This window comes from Ahaetulla prasina, chromosome 2, assembly GCF_028640845.1.
Source record: "Ahaetulla prasina isolate Xishuangbanna chromosome 2, ASM2864084v1, whole genome shotgun sequence".
Lineage (NCBI taxonomy): Eukaryota > Metazoa > Chordata > Lepidosauria > Squamata > Colubridae > Ahaetulla > Ahaetulla prasina.
This window is the reverse complement of record NC_080540.1, coordinates 260,107,056-260,134,305: the sequence shown is the minus strand read 5'-3', so window position 1 is coordinate 260,134,305 and position 27,250 is coordinate 260,107,056. Positions and strand designations below refer to the sequence as shown.

Here is a 27,250-nt window from a genome sequence, read left to right as displayed (position 1 = left end):
AAAGTACAGGGAAAGAATATAGAGTTGGCTTATTTGATCAAGGTTATAACAGATATTTAGTTATTTCTGGTAACTCTTAATGGACTTTTGCTGATAAGAAATGAATGACAAGGTGTTTAGATTTTGTTTATAGTTAAGCAATGAGATAGGCAAAGAAGAGAGGTTTTTGTTGCATTTTGAGAAATGGTGACAACTTACTAAATGTATGCTTGTAATAAAGGGGGAAATTACTTTTTATATACTCTTTATAATTGTTCTTTTATTTTCTACACTTTTTATTCTTTTCTTATTTTTCGTAGTTCGTAATACATGTTTAAAAGATATATTGGACAAAAATATATAAAAATATAAAACTGCTGGATATTGTTCATTTTTTAAAAAAACAATGATTATATGGATATTAATCTCAAAATGGATTTAGAATACTTAATTAATAATGCTGCTATTCAAATCATCTGTCTATGCTCACTTAGCCCTGCCCCAACACAAATTAAAGATGTTAGGGAGAGTGACTAATAGTTGTTTTCTCTATAGGCAGATGTTGTCAGATCAAAGGTAAACAAAACCAGGGGAATCCACCAATCCTTTCCCTTAACCTGTCCTACTGTAAAGCTGTAGGGCCTTGGATATTGTGTATCCTTTGCGAAACCTGCCTGTTGTTTTGATTGCTTTGTAAGGAACCCTTTCATTTTGAAATCAAGCAGAATAAAAATAAATGTAGGAAAATGTCTTTCTGTTCCAGAAAGGATAACACCAATTTTTAAAAAAAATAAAATAGCAACCAATCACACAAATCCCTATATTTAGGAATTCTGTGGGAAGCTGCTACTAGGGAAGCTGGCAGAAAACTTTCTAAAGGTTTTGGTTTGACTGACATGATAGAATACAGTAGATCACTTTTTAGCAGAGATATAGGTCACACGACTTTTGGGATAACTAAAAAACCATCATAAAGAGTAGAGATTGTTCTGTTTTTGATTAAAAAAACCAGAACAGGGATAGTGGGGAAGTTAAATACTTTGCCTAGCCCTTTTGGCATTGGAAATTTACATATATGGATACAGGATGAAACAAAGTTTGGGAACAAAAAAGAATCTGCTTCAGAAATTGCTTTGTTTTGCAGTCACTTTTCCAGTTTATATTGTTTCCATAGAAACTAATAATTGCTTAAGTCTCTGTTGGCCATTAGTTAGGTTTGGATATTTGACTAAGGTCAGTAATGAAACAAAGCCATGGATAATTCTAGCTGTAGCCATAGCTAGATTAAATACTTCTCTAAAATCACAGCCTGTCACACAATCTCCTTTGTTGCACGAACTGAATCACCGTATATTGGCCTATATTTGCTGTTGCAAGGAAGAACCTTGCTACACTTGGTTTTCCTGAATGTTGCAGGAAGCTGAGCTTAATAATCCTTGTGGTCCTTTCTAGTTCTACAGTTCTGTGATTCTGTGAATCCCAGCTGGCTTCAGGTTCATACATTCTTACCTTTATTTTCTGCTTCTATAGCTTCTGTGAGAGAAATAGGAATGTAGAAACTTTACAATGAGTGTAATTTGGTTATATATACATGCACTGTGCAGCCTAACCTTTTTAACTGCAGTAATAGTTAATAAAAACAAGCCAGCATCTTGGGTAATTTGCAAGCAATTGTGATTCAAAAACATACCTTGAAAGCTCTTCTTATTTTCAGCAATCGTGTGGAGGCTTGGACCAGAAATGTTGATTTTTTGCTTCAGCAAGAAGGCAGACCTGTGGCTAAACTCATAGGCAACAAGACATATGTAAGAGTCATGCAAAAAGATTGGAAGGTTACTGAAGAAGCAGCAAATTGGATAAAAAATAAGGCAACTAAACTATCACAGCCCTTTGCTCTGTACCTCGGACTAAATTTGCCTCACCCATATCCTTCACCATCCTCAGGAGAAAATTATGGGGCATCCACATTTCTCACATCTCCATATTGGCTACAAAGGGTATGTATATACATAGCATATCAAAAAGATTTAAGAATTCTTTTTCAGCTTACTCTTTATTGGTACATAAGTCAACTTCAGTCTAATATTTATTATTCATTTGACTGATTGATTTACAGCTTTCCTTTTCTTCAGGAGCTCGGTAGTATAAAGCCCTCTCTCTTCCCAAGTTTTCCCCACAAAAACATCCTGTGAAGGAGTTTGGGCTTAGAAATAGTAACTAACCCAAAGTCATCCAGTGATCTTCTCTGGCTGAGGGACTTTGATTATGCTACTAGGTCAGTCTTTCATAATCTGGTGTTTTTTTCAAATGTTGGATTCAATGTCATTGCCTACTAAGTCAGGCCTTAGCTACCCTAGATGAAGATCTGGAGTGATTACAAGACAGCACTTCTAAAATGACCTGGGATATATTATTGGAAGTCAAGTAGGGCTCATCTCTCTAGCAACATATTTTGGCATAATTGTTTCACCAGTATCATCGGTGATGGCAGTACAGTTTGCTGTGAGGGTTACCTGCTGAATAATACAACAGCATCAGGAGACTGAAGGAAGCATCGGGGGAAAATTGGTAACAATCTTATGATAAGCATCTAAATCTGGATCCACCCAGCAACATATACTGTGTATAACAAGTTAAAGAGCTGTATAGGAAAATTGCTGTCTGGAAAGAGCTTCCACACTAAGGTCACTAATGGAATAAAATGTGGAAGCCAGGAGGAGGATGGGGGAGTGAGTGTGGCCAATGCATTTTGCTTCACAAGAAAACATGATTGTTCCATATTTGATGGATTATGAATGGCTAGACATCATGTAAGCATAGTAATAACAGCATTTTCTTTGAAAAGAGGCATTTGTGTGTGTGTGTGTTTGAATCTTACAGGATTTAAATTGGCAATTGATACATTATATTGACCAGTGATTGATGCCCATATATCTTTGAAATGAAAAAGTTGCTGATCTTGTAGTCCCTTAGGCAATGTTCCCACAAGAAAAAAATGGAACCAGCTGCCACAGTTAGTATGAGTTGCATGTGATAATGCCATTTTCTATTTTAATGCTGGAAAAAGCCAGCTGTTTTCTTAAATAAAAATCAGTTCTTGTTATTATTTTCATGAAGAGGAGTCAAAAGCTCCTGTTTATTTGTATTTCAAATGAATTATTCCCAGATGTTTAAGAATGGCTACCACACTCTCTAGCCCTGTTGCCATGGCTCCTGCTGCCGAAAGGCACTGCGGCTCTGTAATGAAACAATTTCTCTTCACATAACATATTTATTTTTTATAGTTAGGACAGAATTTTAGTGAGCCATTAAATAATTGTTACTACATATTTTTCTCTTACAGCATTTTCATATCCTGTAGTATTGTTCTCATGTTTAACCCAGACAGTATACAATGTAAATTTAGCTCTGTTTTTGCTAGCATTTCTCAGTTCTGAACAATCTTAAATTGGGAAGAGTTAGGATTGTTATTCTACAAGTATGTTCATGTTAGGGCTGTGCAGGGTTCAAAAATGATTTGGAGAAATGCTTTGGATTTTGTATGAGCTCTCTATTATTCATTCAAGCAGCCTAGCTTTTCCAGATTTCTGCATGAGTAAAAGAAAACATGCCACTACTTTGAGTCAACTCTGTAACTGTTAAGGCAGTGACAACTCTTTTTCAAGCTCCTTTGGATGTAAAAACCCAGACTGCTTTAATGAAAGCTCAGTGATGCCTGTTTATGCAGTGTTCAGGAGGATTTCTTATAATCATTTTGTAAGGGTACATAACCATAATGGACTTCATTCAGTACTTCAATCAGTTACTTCAATCTAGATTACTTCAGAAAGTAGCAGAAAGACTATTTAAGTTTTTCTCTGTCCCTTTCTATTCTAAACAAATCAAGACAGGATTACTTTGAGTGTCTTTGTCTCAGGGGTAAGTAATCTTTTCTCCAAGTCTGTCTCTCTCTCTCACACACACACACACACACACACCGATGACTTGCTTATTCGTTCCCCTCTTGAACAGTATTGTCTTCCTCCAGATTATTGCTGTTTTTTCTTAGCTGCTATAGTGATTCATCTAAGTATATTGGAGCCCTACTGAATCAATCAGTACTGCATCTTGTTTTCTGTCTATGTGGTTGCCTAGTGACAAACACAGTACTTTTACATATTTGTGGTGCTACCTCCAGTGTAAATGATTGATCCAAGTTTTGGCTGTGTAACTGGAGCAACTTGAGCAAAGTTAGAACTGTAAGACTGTCATCATGACAGTACAATACAACCCATATGATATAAATGTAAACAATGACTGTCTTTTTTTTTTCATAACACAATTTGCTATTGGAACATATGGCTACATGCTGCTGAGTGTTCTGCTGAGATGTGGCATAAGAGTACAGAATAACAGAATTACAAAATCGGAAGGGACCTTGGAAGTCTTCTAGTCCAGGGGTCTCCAACCGTGGCAACTTTAAGACTTGTGGACTTGAACTTCCAGAGAGCCTTCCTTAAAGTTGCCAAGGTTGGAGACCCCTGTTCTAGTCCAACCTCTTGCTCAAGCAGGAGACCCTATACCATTCCAGACAAGTGGCTGTCCAGACTATTCTTAAAAGCCTCCAGTGATGGAACACCCACAAAGTCTGAAGGCAACCACTGGTTGGAATGGGAGAACTATGGAGTGATGGATCTATGGAATTCTCCCATCTGGAATAGAGCTCAGTCTGAATTTATTTTTTCTGTTCCTTTGGTGATTCATCTTAGAGCAGTGCATCAACATGATGCTCTCATAGTACACTGTGTTGCTAAGCAGATGGTCTTTAAGGCAATATATTAGCTGGATTCAGCTTGGAAGCATGTGGTTTCTTTTCAGATACGTAAGATGCAATAAGCAAGGAAGATACATTTTGCAGAAAGAGAATGCATTATAGATTTACTTGATATGAGAATAAGTTTCAAAAGGCCTACCTCAAAATTTCTTTAAAACCAGCAGTACCTTGTGAAAATAAATTTTAATATTCAGTTTACAATCTCTTGAGACACTGGCAGAAAAAAAAGATGGAGTCTCTCAGGGACATGCAAACCATGATAGACACAGCAATGATTATAGGACTTCTTGCACTGATGTTCCAGGCCACTGAATACAGGTAGTCCTCAATTTACAACAATTAATTTAGTGAATGTTCAAAGTTACAATGGTGCTGCAAAAAGTGACTTATGAACGTTTTTCACACTTATGACCGTTGCAACATCCCTATGGTCATGTGATTTACATTCAGATGGTTGACAAGTGACTCATATTTATGACAGTTGCAGCATCCCCGAGTCATGTGATCGCCTTTTGCAAACATCTGACAAGCAGAAGTCAATGGGGAAACGAGATTCACTTAATTTATTTATTTTATTTATTTTATTTTTTCAGATTTATATACCGCCCTATCTCCCTAGGGACTCAGGGCGGTTCACAGGCAATTAAAAACAAACATATAAATACAATTTAAAATCAGTCATAAAAAACTTATTCAATAGCCAGATTGATAAAAACAATATAAATACTAAGAACCCCATTAAAACAAATTTAAAAAACTAACCCAGCCCCGCGCAAATAAATAGGTGTGTTTTGAGCTCGCGACGAAAGGTTCGGAGGTCCGGAAGTTGACGAAGTCCTGGAGGGAGTTCGTTCCAGAGGGTGGGAGCCCCCACAGAGAAGGCCCTTCCCCTGGGTGTCGCCAGACGGCACTGCCTAGCCGACGGCACCCTGAGGAGTCCCTCTCTGTGAGAGCGGACGGGTCGGTGAGAGGTACTCGGTAGCAGCAGGCGGTCCCGTAAGTAACCCGGCCCTATGCCATGGAGCGCTTTAAAGATTGTCACCAAAACCTTGAAGCGCACCCGGAAGGCCACAGGTAGCCAGTGCAGTCTGCGCAGGATAGGTGTCACACGGGAGCCACGAGGGGCCCCCTCTATCACCCGCGCAGCCGCATTCTGGACTAACTGAAGCCTCCGGATGCCCCTCAAGGGGAGCCCCATGTAGAGAGCATTGCAGTAATCCAGACGAGACGTCACGAGGGCGTGAGTGACTGTGCACAAGGCATCCCGGTCTAGAAAGGGGCGCAACTGGCGCACCAGGCGAACCTGGTGGAAAGCTCTCCTGGAGACGGCCGTCAGGTGGTCTTCAAAAGACAGCCGTTCATCCAGGAGATAACTGTGTAACTTATTTAAGAACTGCAATGATTCACTTAACAAATGTGGTGAGAATAGTGGTAAAATGTAGCAAACTCACTTAACAAATTGTCACTTAACAACTTAATAAATTTTGGACTCGATTGTCATAATTTGAGGACTACTGTATCAGACTGGATACCTCCCTCAAAACCCTTCTTTTGGTCAATTCTTTGTGCTCCTATTCCTCACGCTATTCTTCAGTTAAGTTTCAGTAGGTGTTATTGAGCAGAATGAATATGGTTCCTCCTTTGTTCCTGCTTTTGTTTTCTTTGTTTCCCCCTTTGGTCAAAATACTAAGTCTCAGAGGAAGAGACAACTGTCCTTAGTAACATTTTTGAGTAACAAAAATGTGTAACTAGGTAACATTTCAAAAAGAGTATTTTTGAACTAAGTTATTTTTAAGAATACAGATTAACAATCAAACTGTGTTGTGACACCACCACCCTATCATATCTAGGTTTATAACCAGTGGGGGGATTCAGCCAGTTCGCACCACTTCAGGAGAACCGGTTGTTAACTTTCTATGCAGTTTGGCACACTGGTTGTTGGAAGAAATCATTAGGGCAGAGAACCGGTTGTTAAATTACTTGAATCCCACCATTGTTTATAACTAAATTAAAGTTTGCAGGAGCAGTTTCAAGCAAGGTTTTTTTACTGTTATCCTACCCATTCAGAGATTTCAAAAAAAAAAGTTCAGACAACTCTGTTTTCTCTTTGTAACTGTCCCATCACTTTTTCATCTCTTCTCCCATTAAAAACGTTACGTATAAAAAGTTGATGTAGCTCTGCAGGATCCTAATAGTGCCAGCAGCTGACCTCTTGGAAAAAGTCCAATTTTTCATTTCTGTGCACTACCAGTCTAGGGAGAGAAATCTTCTTTGTAATCTCATTTTCAATCAGCATGCTTACTTTTGGCACCTACTTGAAAATTGCCGACAAATTGCAAATGCGCACTAGAGCTATTTTATCAAATACGGCACATTTCTGTTTTGTTATTAGGTGATTTATGATGCCATAAAGATTCCAAAATGGCCTCCATTTTCAGAGATGCACCCAGTTGATTATTATTCTACTTACACCAAAAACTGCAGTGGGCAATTTACACAGGAAGAAATCAGAAATATTCGAGCACATTATTATGCCATGTGTGCAGAAACAGATGCCATGCTGGGTAGGTGATACCAAGTTGCTTACTTTCATAATTTATACGTTCAGAAACTTGTTTATCATCTTGATCTTAGTGATGTAATTTTTGTACATTGTCAGAAATTTTAGAACTGTTACTTCTTGGAAGCTTTCCCCCCACAAAAATGTACTTGAAGATATTTTATATTGCATTTTCTTTTATTCTTTATTTATTTAGGTATCTGCCTTTATTTATTTAGGTATCTGTCCATGAAGAACACAATACAGCCATGTTAAAATACTCAGCATTATAACATGATGACATCAAGACTATTATTTTTTGGTTCTTTAGAGTAAAGGAGATTTTTAATATTTTGGAATATTTTCAGTTCACCCTCTATAAGGATATTTCTTTGGGTCAAGGAAAACATCTCTGCCATCAGGGGCTGGTTCTTGGTATTTACATAGGTTCATACTATTTGCTGATGACAGTTAATGGTGGTTCCTTATCACTTGTAATGGTGTCCTTTGGCTGCATATTACATTGCTAATTTGAACCAGCTAAAACGTACCTTAAGAACTTCTGTACACTGAAAAACACACTTATTAATAGGATGCAAAGCATAACCCTATGAAGTATTAGATAGAAAATATAATAATCTGCTTTTACAACTTTGAAGCAATCTTATCATTGTCTGAAATATAAATATAAATATAACAACAGAGTTGGAAGGGACCTTGGAGGCCTTCTAGTCCAACCCCCTGCCCAGGCAGGAAACCCTACACCACCTCAGTCAGATGGTTATCCAACATTTTCTTAAAATGGTGTAGAGTTTCCTGCCTCGGCAGGGGGTTGGACTAGAAGACCTCCAAGGTCCCTTCCAATTCTTTTATTATGTTATGTTATATATGCTTTTAAATTGGTGTGATGTTCACTTTTACTAATTATCTATTTATAACATAATAATTATGGGCCAAGACTTTAGAATGAGACTGAAAAATCGATCACTTTGTTTTAATTGTCAGCTCAGATATAAAGCTATGTTTAAAAGAAGCTGAATTTTCTGATGTAGTTTGTAAAATTTGAGGGGGGAAATATAACCTGGTCCTAAGAGTTAATTTCCCGAGAGTTAAATTTTGAGACAGGCCTTTAATTTCATTAATTTCAACTTCATATGATTTTGGATTGCCTTAGATATTAAGTTGAAGTTTTACAAAATAGTGTTTCCAGTATGGAGTTTTGGAAATCAGTTACATTTGATATTGTTATAAGCTTTGAAAGAAACTTATAACTTTCAGGAGAAAGCTTTCATGATCACTGATCACTAAATGTTCTTGTTTGCAAGGAAGTATTCCTCAGAAGGTTTGCAAACATCAGTGCTATTTAATTAATATCTTAACATGTTTTTCCTTGTCTTGTGTTACAGGCGAGATACTTTCTGCTCTAAATGAAACAGGACTGCTTGGAAGAACTCTTGTAATATTTACTGCGGATCATGGAGAACTTGCGATGGAACACAGACAGTTTTATAAAATGAGCATGTATGAACCAAGTTCCCATATTCCCTTCCTTATAATGGGTCCAAATATTAAGTCGCAGTCCATATCAAATATGGTGTCCCTTGTGGATATTTATCCTACCATGCTTGGTAAGCAACATTTATCTTACAGCAATAAAATTAATATTTATGGGATTGTTTGCCTTTTTACTATTGTTTGGTGTCATTGTTTCATCTGTTGGCTGCCTGTTCTTTCTGGATTAATTTTGTGAGACAATCCTAGTTGATAGGAATTACAAAGTGATCAGGATACTGCCAAGACCTTAAACAATTAATCAAAGTTAACTACGTAGTGACAGTGAAGGAAAGAAAGGTAATTGAGAATGAGGCTGAACCAAGAGACCAAATAACAATCTATATACTTTTCTACATCTTTTGGCTTTTAGGGAAAATGATCCTTAATACAATTATCTACACTCTAACAATTCATTCCCTTGCAGTGGTTGATGCTCACATGATATAAACAATTTTATTGTTTATATCACAGTGATATAAACAATATTAAACAGTGTATCAGAAAGTGCCTTTCTCTATATTCATTTGTACTTTTTCAATTTCTTTTATTAGCAAAATTGTTTTTGGATTCATCTATTATTTCCAAATTTCAAAGCATTCATGCCTTTCCATTTTACCCAGTGCCTCTTCTTACTACAGATATGCCACTTGGTAGGTCTTACTATAGACGTAGGACTAACTGGTCTTTCTGGTTGCTTTCTGACCAATCTCCTCAAGAGAGACTTCTCTTTTTTGGCAGGTGGTGGACCTCTTCCTAGTTATAGAGTAACTGGAACGCCTAAGAATAAATGTACATACATCTCACTTGTTTTTCTCTTGGCAGAATTTAGTAACATTAAATTATGGTAAGGAACAAAGTTAATATATATCAATATATGGTACAATGACATTATCTGGGGCAATTGATTAAAATGCTATGGAGCCCTGTGATTCCTGCGGTTCTAAGGGCAAAGAGGAAAACGTAGTAGATTCTCAACCTGGGGTTCATATGCTGCCAACTAGTTGGGAGAGATAGGTCTCAGTGAGTGCAAGTGGCCACTGATTGCTTTAGTAAAGTATCAGAGCCTATCCATAGAAAAAATGCCAAGCCCTAAATAGGTTAAGGTTAAAAAATAAAGTCTTAACTTCTTTAAGAAAGAAAATTAAGAAAGGCTGGCTCCTCTCTAATTAAGCAACATGAACTCCCACTATATAAGACTGAGCTCTAGGTCCCCTCCCCGGTTAGAAAAAAAGGCCCAGTTTTCTGACCTGTATTCCTGTAATACCTTGCTTCACATTCTTCCTTTCTCCTAGCGAGGCACATCCCCAGTTCCCACAACAATTGTGCTATCAGTTGTCTCAGAAACTGGAATACTCACTGCTATACTATGGAGGAAGTCTTGCAGATTGCCAAAATGTTCTTTGCAGGACACCTTGCTTTATCCAGACCTTGTGTCTGGTCTTAAGAAACGTTTACTGACCATCCATGAGTTCTGATGCTTGAAAATCCCTGTCTCTGGTTGGAAACAATTCTCCTCTTTCTTGACCTGTTTTCCTGTGATATCCCTTCTGATTTCCTCCTTCTCCTTCTTGCACTATGATTAGAAATTCAGGGTGACTTTCAACTGGAAACTAAGTGTGGAGTTCTTTGGAATTCAGCCTGTGAACTGCCTTACACTTTGAGGGGGGATGGACATTCCTGCCTCTAAATTCTTCAAGCAGGCAGTCTGTGACACTAGCATGTTATACAAGGAAGCTCTTTTTGAAATCTTGAAGCTGTTACATACTGTCTAAATGATTAGCCCTTAGCTCTGCCTGACTATTAGTAGAAAATTCAAAACATCTAATATGCTACTAAAGTTTTTCAGACTTGTAATTGCCTTTGTTTTTTGTTTGTATCATTCCAAGCCTTGGATATAACCTAAAATGAACTTTCTAAAGTAGAGATTAATACCATTCCCTTAAGTATCATGGAAGTAAGGCACTATAAAGGTAAAGATAAAGGTTCCCCTTGCACATATGTGCTAGTTGTTTCCGACTCGAGGGGGCGGTACTCATCTCTGTTTCAAAGCCAAAGAGCCAGTGATGTCCGAAGATGTCTCCATGGTCATGTGGCCAGCAAATGCCAAAGGCCCACAGAACGCTGATATCTTCCCACCAAAGGTGGACCCTATTTTTCTACTTGCATTTTTTATGTGCTTTCGAATTGCTAGGTTGGCAGAAGCTGGAACAAGTAACAGGACCTCACCCCATTACGTGGCACTAGGGATTTGAACCACTGAACAGCTGACGTTTCGATCAACAAGCTCAGCGTCTTACCCACTGAATCACCGCATCCCTACAAGGCACTATATACATTAATAAAAGCAGGCTCAATGCTTCCTGAATGGTGATTCTGGTTGTTCCCCACTAATAGGGTTGGGAACAGAGCCAGATTCACTTAACTATCAAGTTACTAACTTAATAACTGCAGTGATTCACTTAACAACTATAGTAAGAATGGTCATAAAATGGGGCAAAATTCCCTTAACTGTCTTGCTTAGCAATGAAAATTTTGAACTCAGTTGTGGTCGTAAACCGAAGTTTACCTGTAATTTAGAATAAGAATTAGGCCTTCTCAAAAGATTGACACTTTTGAAGTAATGATTTAAAAATTGTTCAAAAATTTAGAATGCTTTCTCATGTTGCAAAAAATAGTCCTTTCAAGACTACATTCTTACAGAAGCTTTACTAATCAGGTGAACCATAACTTTTTCAAATCCTTATTCCTCCAATTTAGTTAGCAATTTTTGGTTCCAACTGTGTTTTTTTCACAATCTCCCTGAAGTTTATATTTTTAAATTGCTATCCTTCCTGTTCTGTTCATCCCCATATGTTCTCCTGATTGCTCTATCCTGTAATCAAAAAGTTAAAAATAAAAATACAAATCAACAGGGTTTAATTTATTTAGATGAGTAATAAAACAAATGATTAATGTTACTTTCTCAGCCATCCTGATCGTTAAAAACATAAATGATTTCTCCTAATATATAGTATATGTTCTCTGCACATACTTTTTTATAATATATTCTTTCACATGTAAGCTCCAGTTCAACCCTTAAATATATAATCATGCTAATGCATTTAGTGCCAGCACTCTAAAGAGTTTCTAATATAGCTTCAGTTCTGAGTAATTTTATAGCAGGTATGTTCCTTGAACTGAACTTTTCAAAATTGCAAATGGACATTAAAATGAGTACAATAGCTGTTGAGCCAAACTATTTTTTGTATGAGAGACAGAGGCAAAAAAGTATGTGCGTTATCAATCAATTCTCCAACTAGCAGAATATATTTATTTGTTCACACATACGTATATTTATTTGTTTTACCCGGCTTTTATTACTTGTATAAATAACTCAAATTGGCGAACATACCTAATGCTGCTTTTTTCTCCTATTTTCCCTTCAATACCAATCCTGTGAGGTAAATTGGGCTAAGAGAATAATTGGCCCAAAATCACCCAAACCATCTTTCATGTCTAAAATGGAATTAATACTCAAGTCTCTTCTTTCTAGCTTGGTGCCTAAGACCTACCATTTTTACACAGAAGAGCTCATCTTAGACATTGCATGAAGCACATGCAAGATTATAAATAATCTTAAACATTCTGATTTCTTACTCAGTTGTCCAGATAAAAATCACTGCAGGCTTCTATGTAGACTAATGAATAACGAATATAAAAGATTGTGTGGTGCCATATTCTATACCTAAATAGTAATAATCACTCAGAAACATTAACATATTGAAACATGGATACATTTAATTAATTAAAATTAACACCAGTGAGGAAAATCAAAGTTGGCAACCATCTTCTGAAAACATATTAACAAAGTATAATAGAAATTGAATATTATGCCTTTTTTGAATCAGTGTTAAGATCATATTAATATGAACTCAGCAGACAATTATATACATATAAATAAATACATTTGGGGTGCATTTCATTTAGTCAATTTAACTGAGATCTTTATAGACTTTATTTTTTCTGACAATCAAATATAACAATATTTAAACATCAGTACTATCCTCAGAAAATTGAGAATAGCTCTATTCAGTGTAATTGAATAGTGGATTATTGCTCCAAGTATAGAACTGTGCTGCTAACTTCCATTTGGAACATAAAATAGATATAAAGAAAAGAGGCACAGTAATATTATCAGAATAGCAAAAAGTTGAAGTGGTTGAAATGGTATAATTTCTGTTCTTCTCAATTTTATACATTTTGTTTCTTATTTCAGCTTATTTCAGCTTTCTAATTGTTTTCTATCAAATTGACACTTTTTTTCCAGATATTGCAAGTATCCCCATTCCCAAAAACATCAGTGGATATTCACTGATGCCTTTAGTATCAGAAAAGGGAGATTATAAAGCCCTATCTAGAAGGATCCGTCCTCCTTGGATTCTAAGTGAGTTTCACGGCTGCAATGTGAATTCTTCAACCTACATGCTGCGAATTGACAAGTGGAAATACATTGCTTATTCAGATGGCCACTCCATATCTCCTCAGTTGTTTGGTAGGTTTACTATTTGATGAAAATATCATTCTTATTCTCTGGTGTGATCTGAATGATCAAAATAAGCTGATTCACTTCCATATTGCGCAGGTTCAACTTCACAGTCCTTGCCTTGTACTAGCACACGATCCAAAACTGTGAAATAATGCATCTGTGTTATGCCTTGTTCCATTCAGCAAAAGAACAGAGGAGTGATGCACATCTAGGGTGAAGAATATTGACTAAAATTTAAGGTCCTGTAAACAAAAGCCTGAAAAAAATCTATATCAATGGAATTAGCATGTAGTTTTAATTCAAAATACAGTACAATAGAGCAGCGGTCACCAACTGGTGGTCTGTGGACTACTAGTGGTCCGCGATAAAATTTTGTTGGTCCGCAGAAAAATTATTTGCATTTTTTATATTGCACTAAATCAGGGGTCCTCAAACTGACTCCTGGGCCAGATATGTGCAATGAATGTTTGTGTTGCTGCAATCTCCCCTTTTGTGGTCTTTTTGTGTAGATCAGAGGGGGACAGAAATTCTGACTTGGGGTCCGTTTCACCCTCCTGGTGTGGGGCTTTGGATGAAGGCTGGAGGGAAGCACTGCTGGTGGCAAAGAACCGGAGGACCTTGTTCCAGTGGGACTGTATCATGGCCTGGAACTGGCTGACCATCTTAGCCCGCTGAGCCTCCAGGCACCGGTATCTGGCCTAGCACTCCCGCAGGTTTTTCTTCTGCTTGGAAAGCCAATGCTCCTAGTCCTCAGTGAGGTGCTTCTGTTGAGCCTCCTTCTCGGTCAGATCCTATTTGAACTGAGCTGTTTTGCTAACTCTCGTGGTGGCTGCTTAGCTGCAACAACTACTTCCTGTTGGGGCCCTAAGGAGCCTGGATGGGGAGGTGAGGAGTAGCTGGCAGGGGAGGGGCAAGTAGAGGCTGGTGAGGTGCCCCTTGACATGAGTGGCACCGAGTTGGCCACAGCCACCCAGTCACATGACCACCTAGCCACGCCCACCCAGCTATTCATTAGGCAGATTAATATTAGTGGTCCGCAGGATTTAAAATTATGAATTGGTGGTCCCTGAGGTCCAAAAGGTTGATGACCCCTGCAATAGAGAACAATAGGTCGAAGAATGCAAGAAACATGGCCTACAGCAGGAGTCAGAGAAGATAGCTGTGCTTTTAAGCATCCAATACCTATTCTGGTCTGGAATCTATAAACGTGGGTTTCAATCTCATGCTGAACTGTGCCCAATCTGATAATTTATTATTATGGTTTCGTTGCACAGTCAACCAGATGTTCAGATTGGATTTGGTATTTTTGTCTACCTATCAAGTCTTTTCCAAGGACCTGGGATAGGCAGATGTGGATGTTTAATGGTGTTACAGATATTGTCACAGGATGTAAGCTGTTCCAAGCAAAGTTGCCTTTTGCAATTGATTAATGATGATAGTGTCAATTCTGATGTTGTTCAAGTGGCACTCTAAACATTTTGGAATTGCACCCAAGGTACCTATTACTATTGGTACGATCTCTGTTTTCTTTTGCCATAGTCATTCTACTTCTGTTTGCAGGCATTTATATTTTGTGATTTTCTCCTGATCTTCTTTTGTATTCTGCTGTCCCAAGGTATTGCAACGTTCACTGGGCAAACTTTTTTTGTCCTTCTTATTAACAACTGTTAGTTTGGGATATTGTGTCTCGGGTGCTTGTCTGTTTGAATTCTAAAGTTCCAGAGCACTTTAGCTTCTTCATTTTCTATTACTTTGTAGATAAGATAAGATAAGATAAGATTAGATTAGATTAGATTAGATTAGATTAAATTAGATGATAAGGTAACTTTATTGTCATATTTTAGTCCCACCAATTCTTGCTTGCAGGCAATTATTTCATTAATTATTTCATGTCACTGGGCAAACTTTTTTTGTCCTTCTTATTAACAACTGTTAGTTTGGGATATTGTGTCTCGGGTGCTTGTCTGTTTGAATTCTAAAGTTCCAGAGCACTTTAGCTTCTTCATTTTCTATTACTTTGTAGATAAGATAAGATAAGATAAGATAAGATTAGATTAGATTAGATTAGATTAGATTAGATTAAATTAGATGATAAGGTAACTTTATTTGTCATATTTTAGTCCCACCAATTCTTGCTTGCAGGCAATTATTTCATTAATTATTTCATGTTACTTCATTATTTCATATTAATTAATAAGCTGGGGGTTCTGGGTCCAGAGCAGGCCAGCTCCCTTCAAGGCTGAGAAAGATCTCCTGACAGCTGTCCTGGGTAAAAGACACAAAGCCGCTTCCCTCCCCATCCCCAAAGTATCACTTGGTGATACTGCAATCTAGGCTGAGAAGAAAGTCCTGTCCTAGGCTGTTTCCACTCAGTCCAAGCTATGGAGGTGCCAAAGAACCCTTTTTGCTGTAGTTAAGATAAGATTAGATTAAATTAGATGATAAGGTAACTTTATTTGTCATATTTTAGTCCCACCAATTCTACTTCTGTTTGCAGGCATTTATATTTTGTGATTTTCTCCTGATCTTCTTTTGTATTCTGCTGTCCCAAGGTATTGCAACGTTCACTGGGCAAACTTTTTGTCCTTCTTATTAACAACTGTTAGTTTGGGATATTGTGTCTCGGTGCTTGTCTGTTTGAATTCTAAAGTTCCAGAGCAGTTTAGCATCTTCATTTTCTATTACTTTGTAGATAAGATAAGATAAGATAAGATAAATAACATAAGATAAAATAAGATTAGATTAGATTAGATTAATTAGATTAGATTAGATTAGATTAGATTAGATTAGATGATAAGGTAACTTTATTTGTCATATTTTAGTCCCACCAATTCTTGCTTGCAGGCAATTATTTCATGTCACTGGGCAAACTTTTTGTCCTTCTTATTAACAACTGTTAGTTTGGGATATTGTGTCTCGGGTGCTTGTCTGCTTGAATTCTAAGGTTCCAGAGCACTCTAGCTTCTTCATTTTCTATTACTTTGTAGATAAGATAAGATTAGATTAAATTAGATGATAAGGTAACTTTATTTGTCATATTTTAGTCCCACCAATTCTTGCTTGCAGGCAATTATTTCATGTCACTGGGCAAACTTTTTGTCCTTCTTATTAACAACTGTTAGTTTGGGATATTGTGTCTCGGGTGCTTGTCTGTTTGAATTCTAAAGTTCCAGAGCAGTTTAGCATCTTCATTTTCTATTACTTTGTAGATAAGATAAATAACATAAGATAAAATAAGATTAGATTAGATTAGATTAGATTAGATTAGATTAGATTAATTAGATTAGATTAGATTAGATGATAAGGTAACTTTATTTGTCATATTTTAGTCCCACCAATTCTTGCTTGCAGGCAATTATTCATTAATTATTCATTAATTATTCATTAATTATTCATTAATTATTCATTAATTATTTCATGTCACTGGGCAAACTTTTTGTCCTTCTTATTAACAACTGTTAGTTTGGGATATTGTGTCTCGGTGCTTGTCTGCTTGAATTCTAAGGTTCCAGAGCACTCTAGCTTCTTCATTTTCTATTATTTTATAGATAAGATAAGATAAGATAAGATAAGATAAGATAAGATAAGATAAGATAAGATAAGATAAGATAAGATAAGATAAGATAAGATAAGATAAGATAAGATAAGATAAGATAAGATAAGATAAGATAAGATAAGATAAGATAAGATAAAATATGAGATAAGATAAGATAAGATATGATAAGATAAGATAAGATAAGATAAGATAAGATAAGATAAGGTAAGATAAGATAAGATAAGATAAGATAAGATAAGATAAGATAAGATAAGATAAGATAAGATAAGATAAGATAAGATAAGATAAGATAAGATAAGATAAGATAAGATAAGATAAGATAAGATTAGATTAGATTAGATTAGATTAGATTAGATTAGATTAGATGATAAGGTAACTTTATTGTCATATTTTAGTCTCACCAATTCTTACTTGCAGGCAATTATTTCATGTTACTTCATTATTTCATATTAATTAATAAGCTGGGGGTTCTGGGTCCAGAGCAGGCCAGCTCCCTTCAAGGCTGAGAAAGATCTCCTGACAGCTGTCCTGGGTAAAAGACACAAAGCCGCTTCCCTCCCCATCCCCAAAGTATCACTTGGTGATACTGCAATCTAGGCTGAGAAGGAAGTCCTGTCCTAGGCTGTTTCTACTCAGTCCAAGCTATGGAGGTGCCAAAGAACCCTTTTTGCTGTAGTTACAGAGGTCACAAAACTGGAGCCTCATGTAGCTATAGTTATGGTTGTTTAAATTATAATATTAATTATAGCCACAGAAAGCTCTAGGCTTGTGACCTGCACAAGCTTGCTACCTTAGTAGCAAGCAACCCTTGTAGTAGCAAGGGTTGGCAAAATAACTTAATTTTGTGTGCATTCTACTTTTTACTGTGTGTGTGGGTTTCATGAGTAATGTCTACATGCAGACATATGCCCCTTCAAGGGAACATAGGATGCAGCCCCTAAGCTTTAAGTAACTTGGGATTTCTTAATAAAATTATTCATTAATGGGAATGGTTCAAAGGTCTTTATATCCCCAACACTTTCCCTTTCTTGGGAGGCAATTCTCCGTGAAGGGAGGACCAATTCAATCATTAAAAAAAAAATCTTCAGTTTTTTCCACAGCTTTGCAAGTCCTCACCTTCATTGCCTTCCTTTACAGAATTAATTCACCCTGCTGAGAGAGCATCAAAGTGTTCTTCCTCTTTGATCTTATTTGGCCACCCCATCTTTATTTTCAAAGGGAGGCTGTAAAATGCCAGTGAAGTTTCAATGGGAAATTTCCTCCCCCACACTCCACTGTCCTTTCCACTCCCATTCAGGAGACCGTTATGATTATAAAGGCTTGCATTTATTGCAGACTGAGTGTAAAGTGGAAAAGGATAGCTTTTTTTTTCTTCCTCTGCAAATAAGATACCTGTGCAGACATACAATTTAAAATCCTTTCAAGTGACTTCTCTCAAACTGCTGATAGCATAGGCACATACCCCATCTCCGTTTGTTCAGATAGCAGATGGAGCAACCTATGAATTAGATGTCTCCAACAATATAAGCATGCTGTTAAATTCCAGAGGCATACTTTTCTTCTGTAGTTGCTGCAGAGTGTGTGCGTGTTTCTTATATTCTAATATGATAACAGGTGGAGGAATCACAAAGATGAAGTGAGGAAAGCTAAGGCTCACAATGAACAAAGGCTAGCGACAAAAGTAAAAATAACAAAAAGCTTCTTCCAACATGTTAAAAACAAGAAAAAGTCAAGGAAACAATTGGCCCATTGCTGGGAGAAAGTGGCAAGAAGATGACAAGCAACAGGAGAAAGCAGATCTACTTAACTCATATTTTGCATCTGTCTTTACACAAAAGGAAAAACAATCCAACCTATCAAAACAGCACTACAAAAACAGATTAGAAACACAAGTTAAAATAGGGAAGAAAATGGTAAGTGAACACCTGTCTACCCTAGGCGAGTTCAAATCACCAGGACGGATGGATTACACCCCAAGGTTCTGAAGGAACTGGCAGACGGATCTCAGAACCACTGAACTATATCTTTCAAAGATCCTGGAGCACAGGGAGCTGCCAGAGGACTGGAAAAGAGCTGATGTAGTTCCCATCTTCAAAAAGGAAAAACAGATCCAGGAAACTACAGACCTATCAGTCTAACCTCAGATGGCATTGGAGCTGGAAAAAGAACAAGAAATATCAACATGCCATTGACACATGGATTAATGAATGAATTAGTCAGATTTCAGACAACATTTGTACATGGTATTGAATAATTATATCTTGCTGATGTAAAAGGAACATAAAATCAAAATTGTCCACTATTCCTAGCCTCCCTATTGCCTTATATAAATTCACCCTACCAACCAATTTCTTAACCAGGGTGCATTAGTCAGATTTCAGACAACATTTGTACATGGTATTGAATAATTATATCTTGCTGATGTAAAAGGAACATAAAATCAAAATTGTCCACTATTCCTAGCCTCCCTATTGCCTTATATAAATTCACCCTACCAACCAATTTCTTAACCAGGGTGCATTAGTCAGATTTCAGACAACATTTGTACATGGTATTGAATAATTATATCTTGCTGATGTAAAAGGAACATAAAATCAAAATTGTCCACTATTCCTAGCCTCCCTATTGCCTTATATAAATTCACCCTACCAACCAATTTCTTAACCAGGGTGCATTAGTCAGATTTCAGACAACATTTGTACATGGTATTGAATAATTATATCTTGCTGATGTAAAAGGAACATAAAATCAAAATTGTCCACTATTCCTAGCCTCCCTATTGCCTTATATAAATTCACCCTACCAACCAATTTCTTAACCAGGGTGCATTAGTCAGATTTCAGACAACATTTGTACATGGTATTGAATAATTATATCTTGCTGATGTAAAAGGAACATAAAATCAAAATTGTCCACTATTCCTAGCCTCCCTATTGCCTTATATAAATTCACCCTACCAACCAATTTCTTAACCAGGGTGCATTAGTCAGATTTCAGACAACATTTGTACATGGTATTGAATAATTATATCTTGCTGATGTAAAAGGAACATAAAATCAAAATTGTCCACTATTCCTAGCCTCCCTATTGCCTTATATAAATTCACCCTACCAACCAATTTCTTAACCAGGGTGCATTAGTCAGATTTCAGACAACATTTGTACATGGTATTGAATAATTATATCTTGCTGATGTAAAAGGAACATAAAATCAAAATTGTCCACTATTCCTAGCCTCCCTATTGCCTTATATAAATTCACCCTACCAACCAATTTCTTAACCAGGGTGCATTAGTCAGATTTCAGACAACATTTGTACATGGTATTGAATAATTATATCTTGCTGATGTAAAAGGAACATAAAATCAAAATTGTCCACTATTCCTAGCCTCCCTATTGCCTTATATAAATTCACCCTACCAACCAATTTCTTAACCAGGGTGCATTAGTCAGATTTCAGACAACATTTGTACATGGTATTGAATAATTATATCTTGCTGATGTAAAAGGAACATAAAATCAAAATTGTCCACTATTCCTAGCCTCCCTATTGCCTTATATAAATTCACCCTACCAACCAATTTCTTAACCAGGGTGCATTAGTCAGATTTCAGACAACATTTGTACATGGTATTGAATAATTATATCTTGCTGATGTAAAAGGAACATAAAATCAAAATTGTCCACTATTCCTAGCCTCCCTATTGCCTTATATAAATTCACCCTACCAACCAATTTCTTAACCAGGGTGCATTAGTCAGATTTCAGACAACATTTGTACATGGTATTGAATAATTATATCTTGCTGATGTAAAAGGAACATAAAATCAAAATTGTCCACTATTCCTAGCCTCCCTATTGCCTTATATAAATTCACCCTACCAACCAATTTCTTAAATGAATTGGAATCAGACTACAGAATTCTAGTTTTTTAAAATTAAGCTTACGTTTATTATAATTTCTCTTAACTTATTGTTTTTCTTTGTTTTAGATCTTTCAACTGACCCAGATGAACTAACAGATGTAGCCACAAAGTTTCCAGCAATCACACAATCTTTGAACAAGAAGCTATGCCATATAATTAACTATCCAAAAGTCTCTACCACTGTTGAACAATATAATAAACAGCAATTTATCAGCTGGAAGCAAAGTTTAGGGCAGAACTATTCAGATACAATAGCTAACCTCAGATGGCATTGGAGCTGGAAAAAGAACAAGAAATATCAACATGCCATTGACACATGGATTAATGAATGAATTAGTCAGATTTCAGACAACATTTGTACATGGTATTGAATAATTATATCTTGCTGATGTAAAAGGGAACATAAAATCAAAATTGTCCACTATTCCTAGCCTCCCTATTGCCTTATATAAATTCACCCTACCAACCAATTTCTTAACCAGGGTGCATTAGTCAGATTTCAGACAACATTTGTACATGGTATTGAATAATTATATCTTGCTGATGTAAAAGGAACATAAAATCAAAATTGTCCACTATTCCTAGCCTCCCTATTGCCTTATATAAATTCACCCTACCAACCAATTTCTTAACCAGGGTGCATTAGTCAGATTTCAGACAACATTTGTACATGGTATTGAATAATTATATCTTGCTGATGTAAAAGGAACATAAAATCAAAATTGTCCACTATTCCTAGCCTCCCTATTGCCTTATATAAATTCACCCTACCAACCAATTTCTTAACCAGGGTGCATTAGTCAGATTTCAGACAACATTTGTACATGGTATTGAATAATTATATCTTGCTGATGTAAAAGGAACATAAAATCAAAATTGTCCACTATTCCTAGCCTCCCTATTGCCTTATATAAATTCACCCTACCAACCAATTTCTTAACCAGGGTGCATTAGTCAGATTTCAGACAACATTTGTACATGGTATTGAATAATTATATCTTGCTGATGTAAAAGGAACATAAAATCAAAATTGTCCACTATTCCTAGCCTCCCTATTGCCTTATATAAATTCACCCTACCAACCAATTTCTTAACCAGGGTGCATTAGTCAGATTTCAGACAACATTTGTACATGGTATTGAATAATTATATCTTGCTGATGTAAAAGGAACATAAAATCAAAATTGTCCACTATTCCTAGCCTCCCTATTGCCTTATATAAATTCACCCTACCAACCAATTTCTTAACCAGGGTGCATTAGTCAGATTTCAGACAACATTTGTACATGGTATTGAATAATTATATCTTGCTGATGTAAAAGGAACATAAAATCAAAATTGTCCACTATTCCTAGCCTCCCTATTGCCTTATATAAATTCACCCTACCAACCAATTTCTTAACCAGGGTGCATTAGTCAGATTTCAGACAACATTTGTACATGGTATTGAATAATTATATCTTGCTGATGTAAAAGGAACATAAAATCAAAATTGTCCACTATTCCTAGCCTCCCTATTGCCTTATATAAATTCACCCTACCAACCAATTTCTTAACCAGGGTGCATTAGTCAGATTTCAGACAACATTTGTACATGGTATTGAATAATTATATCTTGCTGATGTAAAAGGAACATAAAATCAAAATTGTCCACTATTCCTAGCCTCCCTATTGCCTTATATAAATTCACCCTACCAACCAATTTCTTAACCAGGGTGCATTAGTCAGATTTCAGACAACATTTGTACATGGTATTGAATAATTATATCTTGCTGATGTAAAAGGAACATAAAATCAAAATTGTCCACTATTCCTAGCCTCCCTATTGCCTTATATAAATTCACCCTACCAACCAATTTCTTAACCAGGGTGCATTAGTCAGATTTCAGACAACATTTGTACATGGTATTGAATAATTATATCTTGCTGATGTAAAAGGAACATAAAATCAAAATTGTCCACTATTCCTAGCCTCCCTATTGCCTTATATAAATTCACCCTACCAACCAATTTCTTAACCAGGGTGCATTAGTCAGATTTCAGACAACATTTGTACATGGTATTGAATAATTATATCTTGCTGATGTAAAAGGAACATAAAATCAAAATTGTCCACTATTCCTAGCCTCCCTATTGCCTTATATAAATTCACCCTACCAACCAATTTCTTAACCAGGGTGCATTAGTCAGATTTCAGACAACATTTGTACATGGTATTGAATAATTATATCTTGCTGATGTAAAAGGAACATAAAATCAAAATTGTCCACTATTCCTAGCCTCCCTATTGCCTTATATAAATTCACCCTACCAACCAATTTCTTAACCAGGGTGCATTAGTCAGATTTCAGACAACATTTGTACATGGTATTGAATAATTATATCTTGCTGATGTAAAAGGAACATAAAATCAAAATTGTCCACTATTCCTAGCCTCCCTATTGCCTTATATAAATTCACCCTACCAACCAATTTCTTAACCAGGGTGCATTAGTCAGATTTCAGACAACATTTGTACATGGTATTGAATAATTATATCTTGCTGATGTAAAAGGAACATAAAATCAAAATTGTCCACTATTCCTAGCCTCCCTATTGCCTTATATAAATTCACCCTACCAACCAATTTCTTAAATGAATTGGAATCAGACTACAGAATTCTAGTTTTTAAAATTAAGCTTACGTTTATTATAATTTCTCTTAACTTATTGTTTTCTTTGTTTTAGATCTTTCAACTGACCCAGATGAACTAACAGATGTAGCCACAAAGTTTCCAGCAATCACACAATCTTAGAACAAGAAGCAATGGGTGGAAACTGGTCAAAGAAAGAAGCAACTTAGAACTAAGGAGAAATTTCCTGACAGTTAGAACAATTAATAAGTGGAACGACTTGCCTTCAGAAGTTGTGAATGCTCCAACACTGGAAATTTTTAAGAAAATGTTGGATAACCATCTGACTGAGATGGTATAGGGTTTCCTGCCTGGGCAGGGGGTTGGACTAGAAGGCCTCCAAGGTCCCTTCCAACTCTGATGTTATGTTATGTTATGTTAATATAAGCATGCTGTTGAATTCCAGAGGCATACTTTTCTTCTGTAGTTGCTGCAGAGTGTGTGCGTGTTTCTTATATTCTAATATGATAACAGGTGGAGGAATCACAAAGATGAAGTGTTTATTGCAAGAGTGCAGTAATTTCTCAATTTAATTAACATTAATTATTATTGGAGTAATTCAATTTCTTAAATGAATTGGAATCAGACTACAGAATTCTAGTTTTTTAAAATTAAGCTTACGTTTATTATAATTTCTCTTAACTTATTGTTTTTCTTTGTTTTAGATCTTTCAACTGACCCAGATGAACTAACAGATGTAGCCACAAAGTTTCCAGCAATCACACAATCTTTGAACAAGAAGCTATGCCATATAATTAACTATCCAAAAGTCTCTACCACTGTTGAACAATATAATAAACAGCAATTTATCAGCTGGAAGCAAAGTTTAGGGCAGAACTATTCAGATACAATAGCTAACCTCAGATGGCATTGGAGCTGGAAAAAGAACCCCAAGAAATATCAACATGCCATTGACACATGGATTAATGAATGAATTAGTCAGATTTCAGACAACATTTGTACATGGTATTGAATAATTATATCTTGCTGATGTAAAAGGGAACATAAAATCAAAATTGTCCACTATTCCTAGCCTCCCTATTGCCTTATATAAATTCACCCTACCAACCAATTTCTTAACCAGGGTGCATTAGTCAGATTCAAAACTAATTAAGAAGAAAACCTGATAATGCATAACATGATGCTGCTATCAATTGTGTTGCAATGGGGGTAATTGTCAGGAAATTGTTATTTGCCTACCTAGTTGGCCAGGCAATATATAAACTAACTATGTATGTTTGTAGAAAGGCATGATATTGCTTTAAGGCTGTGCTGCATCATGCAAGCATCCTGATTGGTTGAGCTCTGTAGCCAATGTATAAAAGGACTACTAAATTATAGCTTGTTTGGGGAATCTACAGAGACGCTACAGCATTGTAATCTGATGACATGCTGCAACTGTATATTTGAGCTTTATGATCGTTGCTTGATCATGGCTAGTCACTGATTCCTCAAGATACTGACTTGTGTATTGAACTGTGTTTTGCTAAACTGAAAGAAGACCTTGTTTGTTTTGCAAGTCTACATTGGTAAGAAGACTGACTGACTGACCTTATATGTATATGACCTGGAATTGTTTTTGGACTATGTCTTTGGCTTTTCCCTAAAAGTAAAGGAATATCAAACCCCAGTTTATCTGCAAGTGACTGTTATTGTATACAACTAGTCTCAGTCATTTTCATGCGTAGGGTACTCTGCTCAACAGTCCATAATCTTGGTTGTGAACCCAGATTACCCTTAACAGTAATGATACCACATATGCAGTAGTGTGATTGGGCAAATGGTGACGCCATTACATCAGTGTATCCCAACATCTAACAGAGTATTTCAGTTGTTGCATTTATACAATCACATGGTCATGCATGTTGTGACATTTGCTCCCCTTACTTTCCCAATGATTTGATTGCCCTCAGGGTTCTTTTTATGTAAAAAAAAAATGTAAACTTATCAGCTCTTGCCTCTCTATGGCACTCAGAAGATAAGAAACATACCATGTACTTTTGATCGAGGCTCTTCAAATGATGGCCTGTAATTTAGCTATACAGTGTGAATCCTTGGTGGCATCTGAGCTTGGTTGTTTGCTTGCAGATAGTTCATTACATATGCATATGTATATGCATACATGCAAACAACAAGGTTTGGTTGTGGTATTGTATAAATCCAGTCCAATGTTTATTCAATAAGTCATGAATTAATGTGAGATATAAATGCAGTCTATATCTAACATAAAAGAAAGTATGATTAGTCTAAATCATGATTTAAGAGGATAGCTCAACCTTGGCTCCCCAGGGCATTATTTGCTATAATTGCTGAGACTTGTTGGAAATTTTCAGTCCAATAACATTTATCCAAAGGCTGGTTTAGATAAATAAGCCAACTTCATAGTGCAATTATGAATAGAATAGAATAGAATAGAAAAGAATTGAATTGAATTGAATTGAATTTTATTGGCCAAGTGTGATTGGACACACAAGGAATTTGTCTTGGTACATATGCTCTCATTGTACATAAGAGAAAAGATACCTTCATCAAGGTACAACACTTACACCACTTAATGATAGTCATGGGTACAAATAAGCAATCAGGAAACAATATTAGTATAAATCGTTAGGATACAAGCAACAAAGTTACAGTCATAAGTGGAAGGAGATGGGTGATGGATACGATGAGAAGATTAATAGTAGTGCAGACTTAGTAAATAGTTTGACAGTGTTGAGGGAATTATTTGTTTAGCAGAATGATGGCGTTCGGGAAAAAACTTCTTGTGTCTAGTTGTTCTGGTGTACAGTGCTCTATAACATCGTTTTGAGGGTAGGAGTTGAAACAGTTTATGTCCAAGATGTGAGGGATCTTTAAGTATTTTCATAGCCCTCTTTTTGACTCATACAGTATACAGGTCCTCAATGGAAGGCAGGTTGGTAGTCATTGTTTTTTCTGCAGTTCTAATGATCCTCTGAAGTCTGTGTCTGTCTTGTTGGGTTGCAGAACCAAACCAGACAGTTATAGAGGTGCAGATGAAAGATTCAATAATTCCTCTGTAGAACTGGATCAGTAGCTCCTTGGGTAGTTTGAACTTTCAGAAAGTTGTTCTTTTTTGATGACTTTTTTGATGTTAGCTGTCCATTTTAGATCTCGCGATATGGTAGAACCTAGAAATTTGAAGGTTTCTACTGTTGATACTGTGTTGTCTAGTATTGTGAGAGGAGGAAGTATGGAAGGGTTTCTCCTATAGTCTACCACCATTTCTATAGTTTTGAGTGTGTTCAGTTCCAGATTGTTTCAGTCGCACCACGAAGCTAGTCGTTCAACCTCCTGTCTGTATGCGGATTCATCATTGTCTCGAATGAGACCATTCACTGTTGTGTAATCTGCGAACTTCAGTAGTTTAACAGATGGATCATTGGCGATGCAGTCATTGGTATATAGAGAGAAGAGAAGTGGGGAGAGCACACAGCCTTGGGGGGCTCCTATGCTAATTGTACAGGTATCTGATGTGATTCTGCTTAGCTTCACCTGCTGCTTCCTGTTTGTTAGGAAATTATAGTTAACTATAGTTGGACAAAGCTAATAGGATTCATAGTTGTGGTTATGAGGCATAATTATAAAGTGCCACTGAGGATGCCAAAGTTAAATACAGTAAAATATATGTGTAACATCAATGTTTAATCTTATGCATATCTAGCACTGCT

At 36.4% G+C, this 27,250-nt stretch overlaps 1 protein-coding gene across 2 annotated transcripts in view; it reads left to right on the top strand.

Moving 5' to 3' along the window:
* The window catches only part of ARSK (arylsulfatase family member K), a 30,533-nt gene extending 5,342 nt beyond the window's left edge, over nt 1-25,191 (top strand). Inside the window, exons 4-8 of one of the 2 annotated variants that reach the window (XM_058170770.1) lie at nt 1,694-1,976; nt 7,185-7,356; nt 8,738-8,959; nt 13,192-13,416; nt 24,227-25,191. In XM_058170770.1, coding sequence (XP_058026753.1) covers nt 1,694-1,976; nt 7,185-7,356; nt 8,738-8,959; nt 13,192-13,416; nt 24,227-24,495 — 1,171 coding nt within the window. In that variant the 3' untranslated portion in view covers nt 24,496-25,191. Of the gene's footprint in view, nt 1-1,693; nt 1,977-7,184; nt 7,357-8,737; nt 8,960-13,191; nt 13,417-20,956; nt 21,276-24,226 lie in introns of those variants that run through there. The other variant, XM_058170769.1, reaches the window with a different exon arrangement.
* The last annotated feature ends 2,059 nt before the right edge of the window (nt 25,192-27,250 follow it).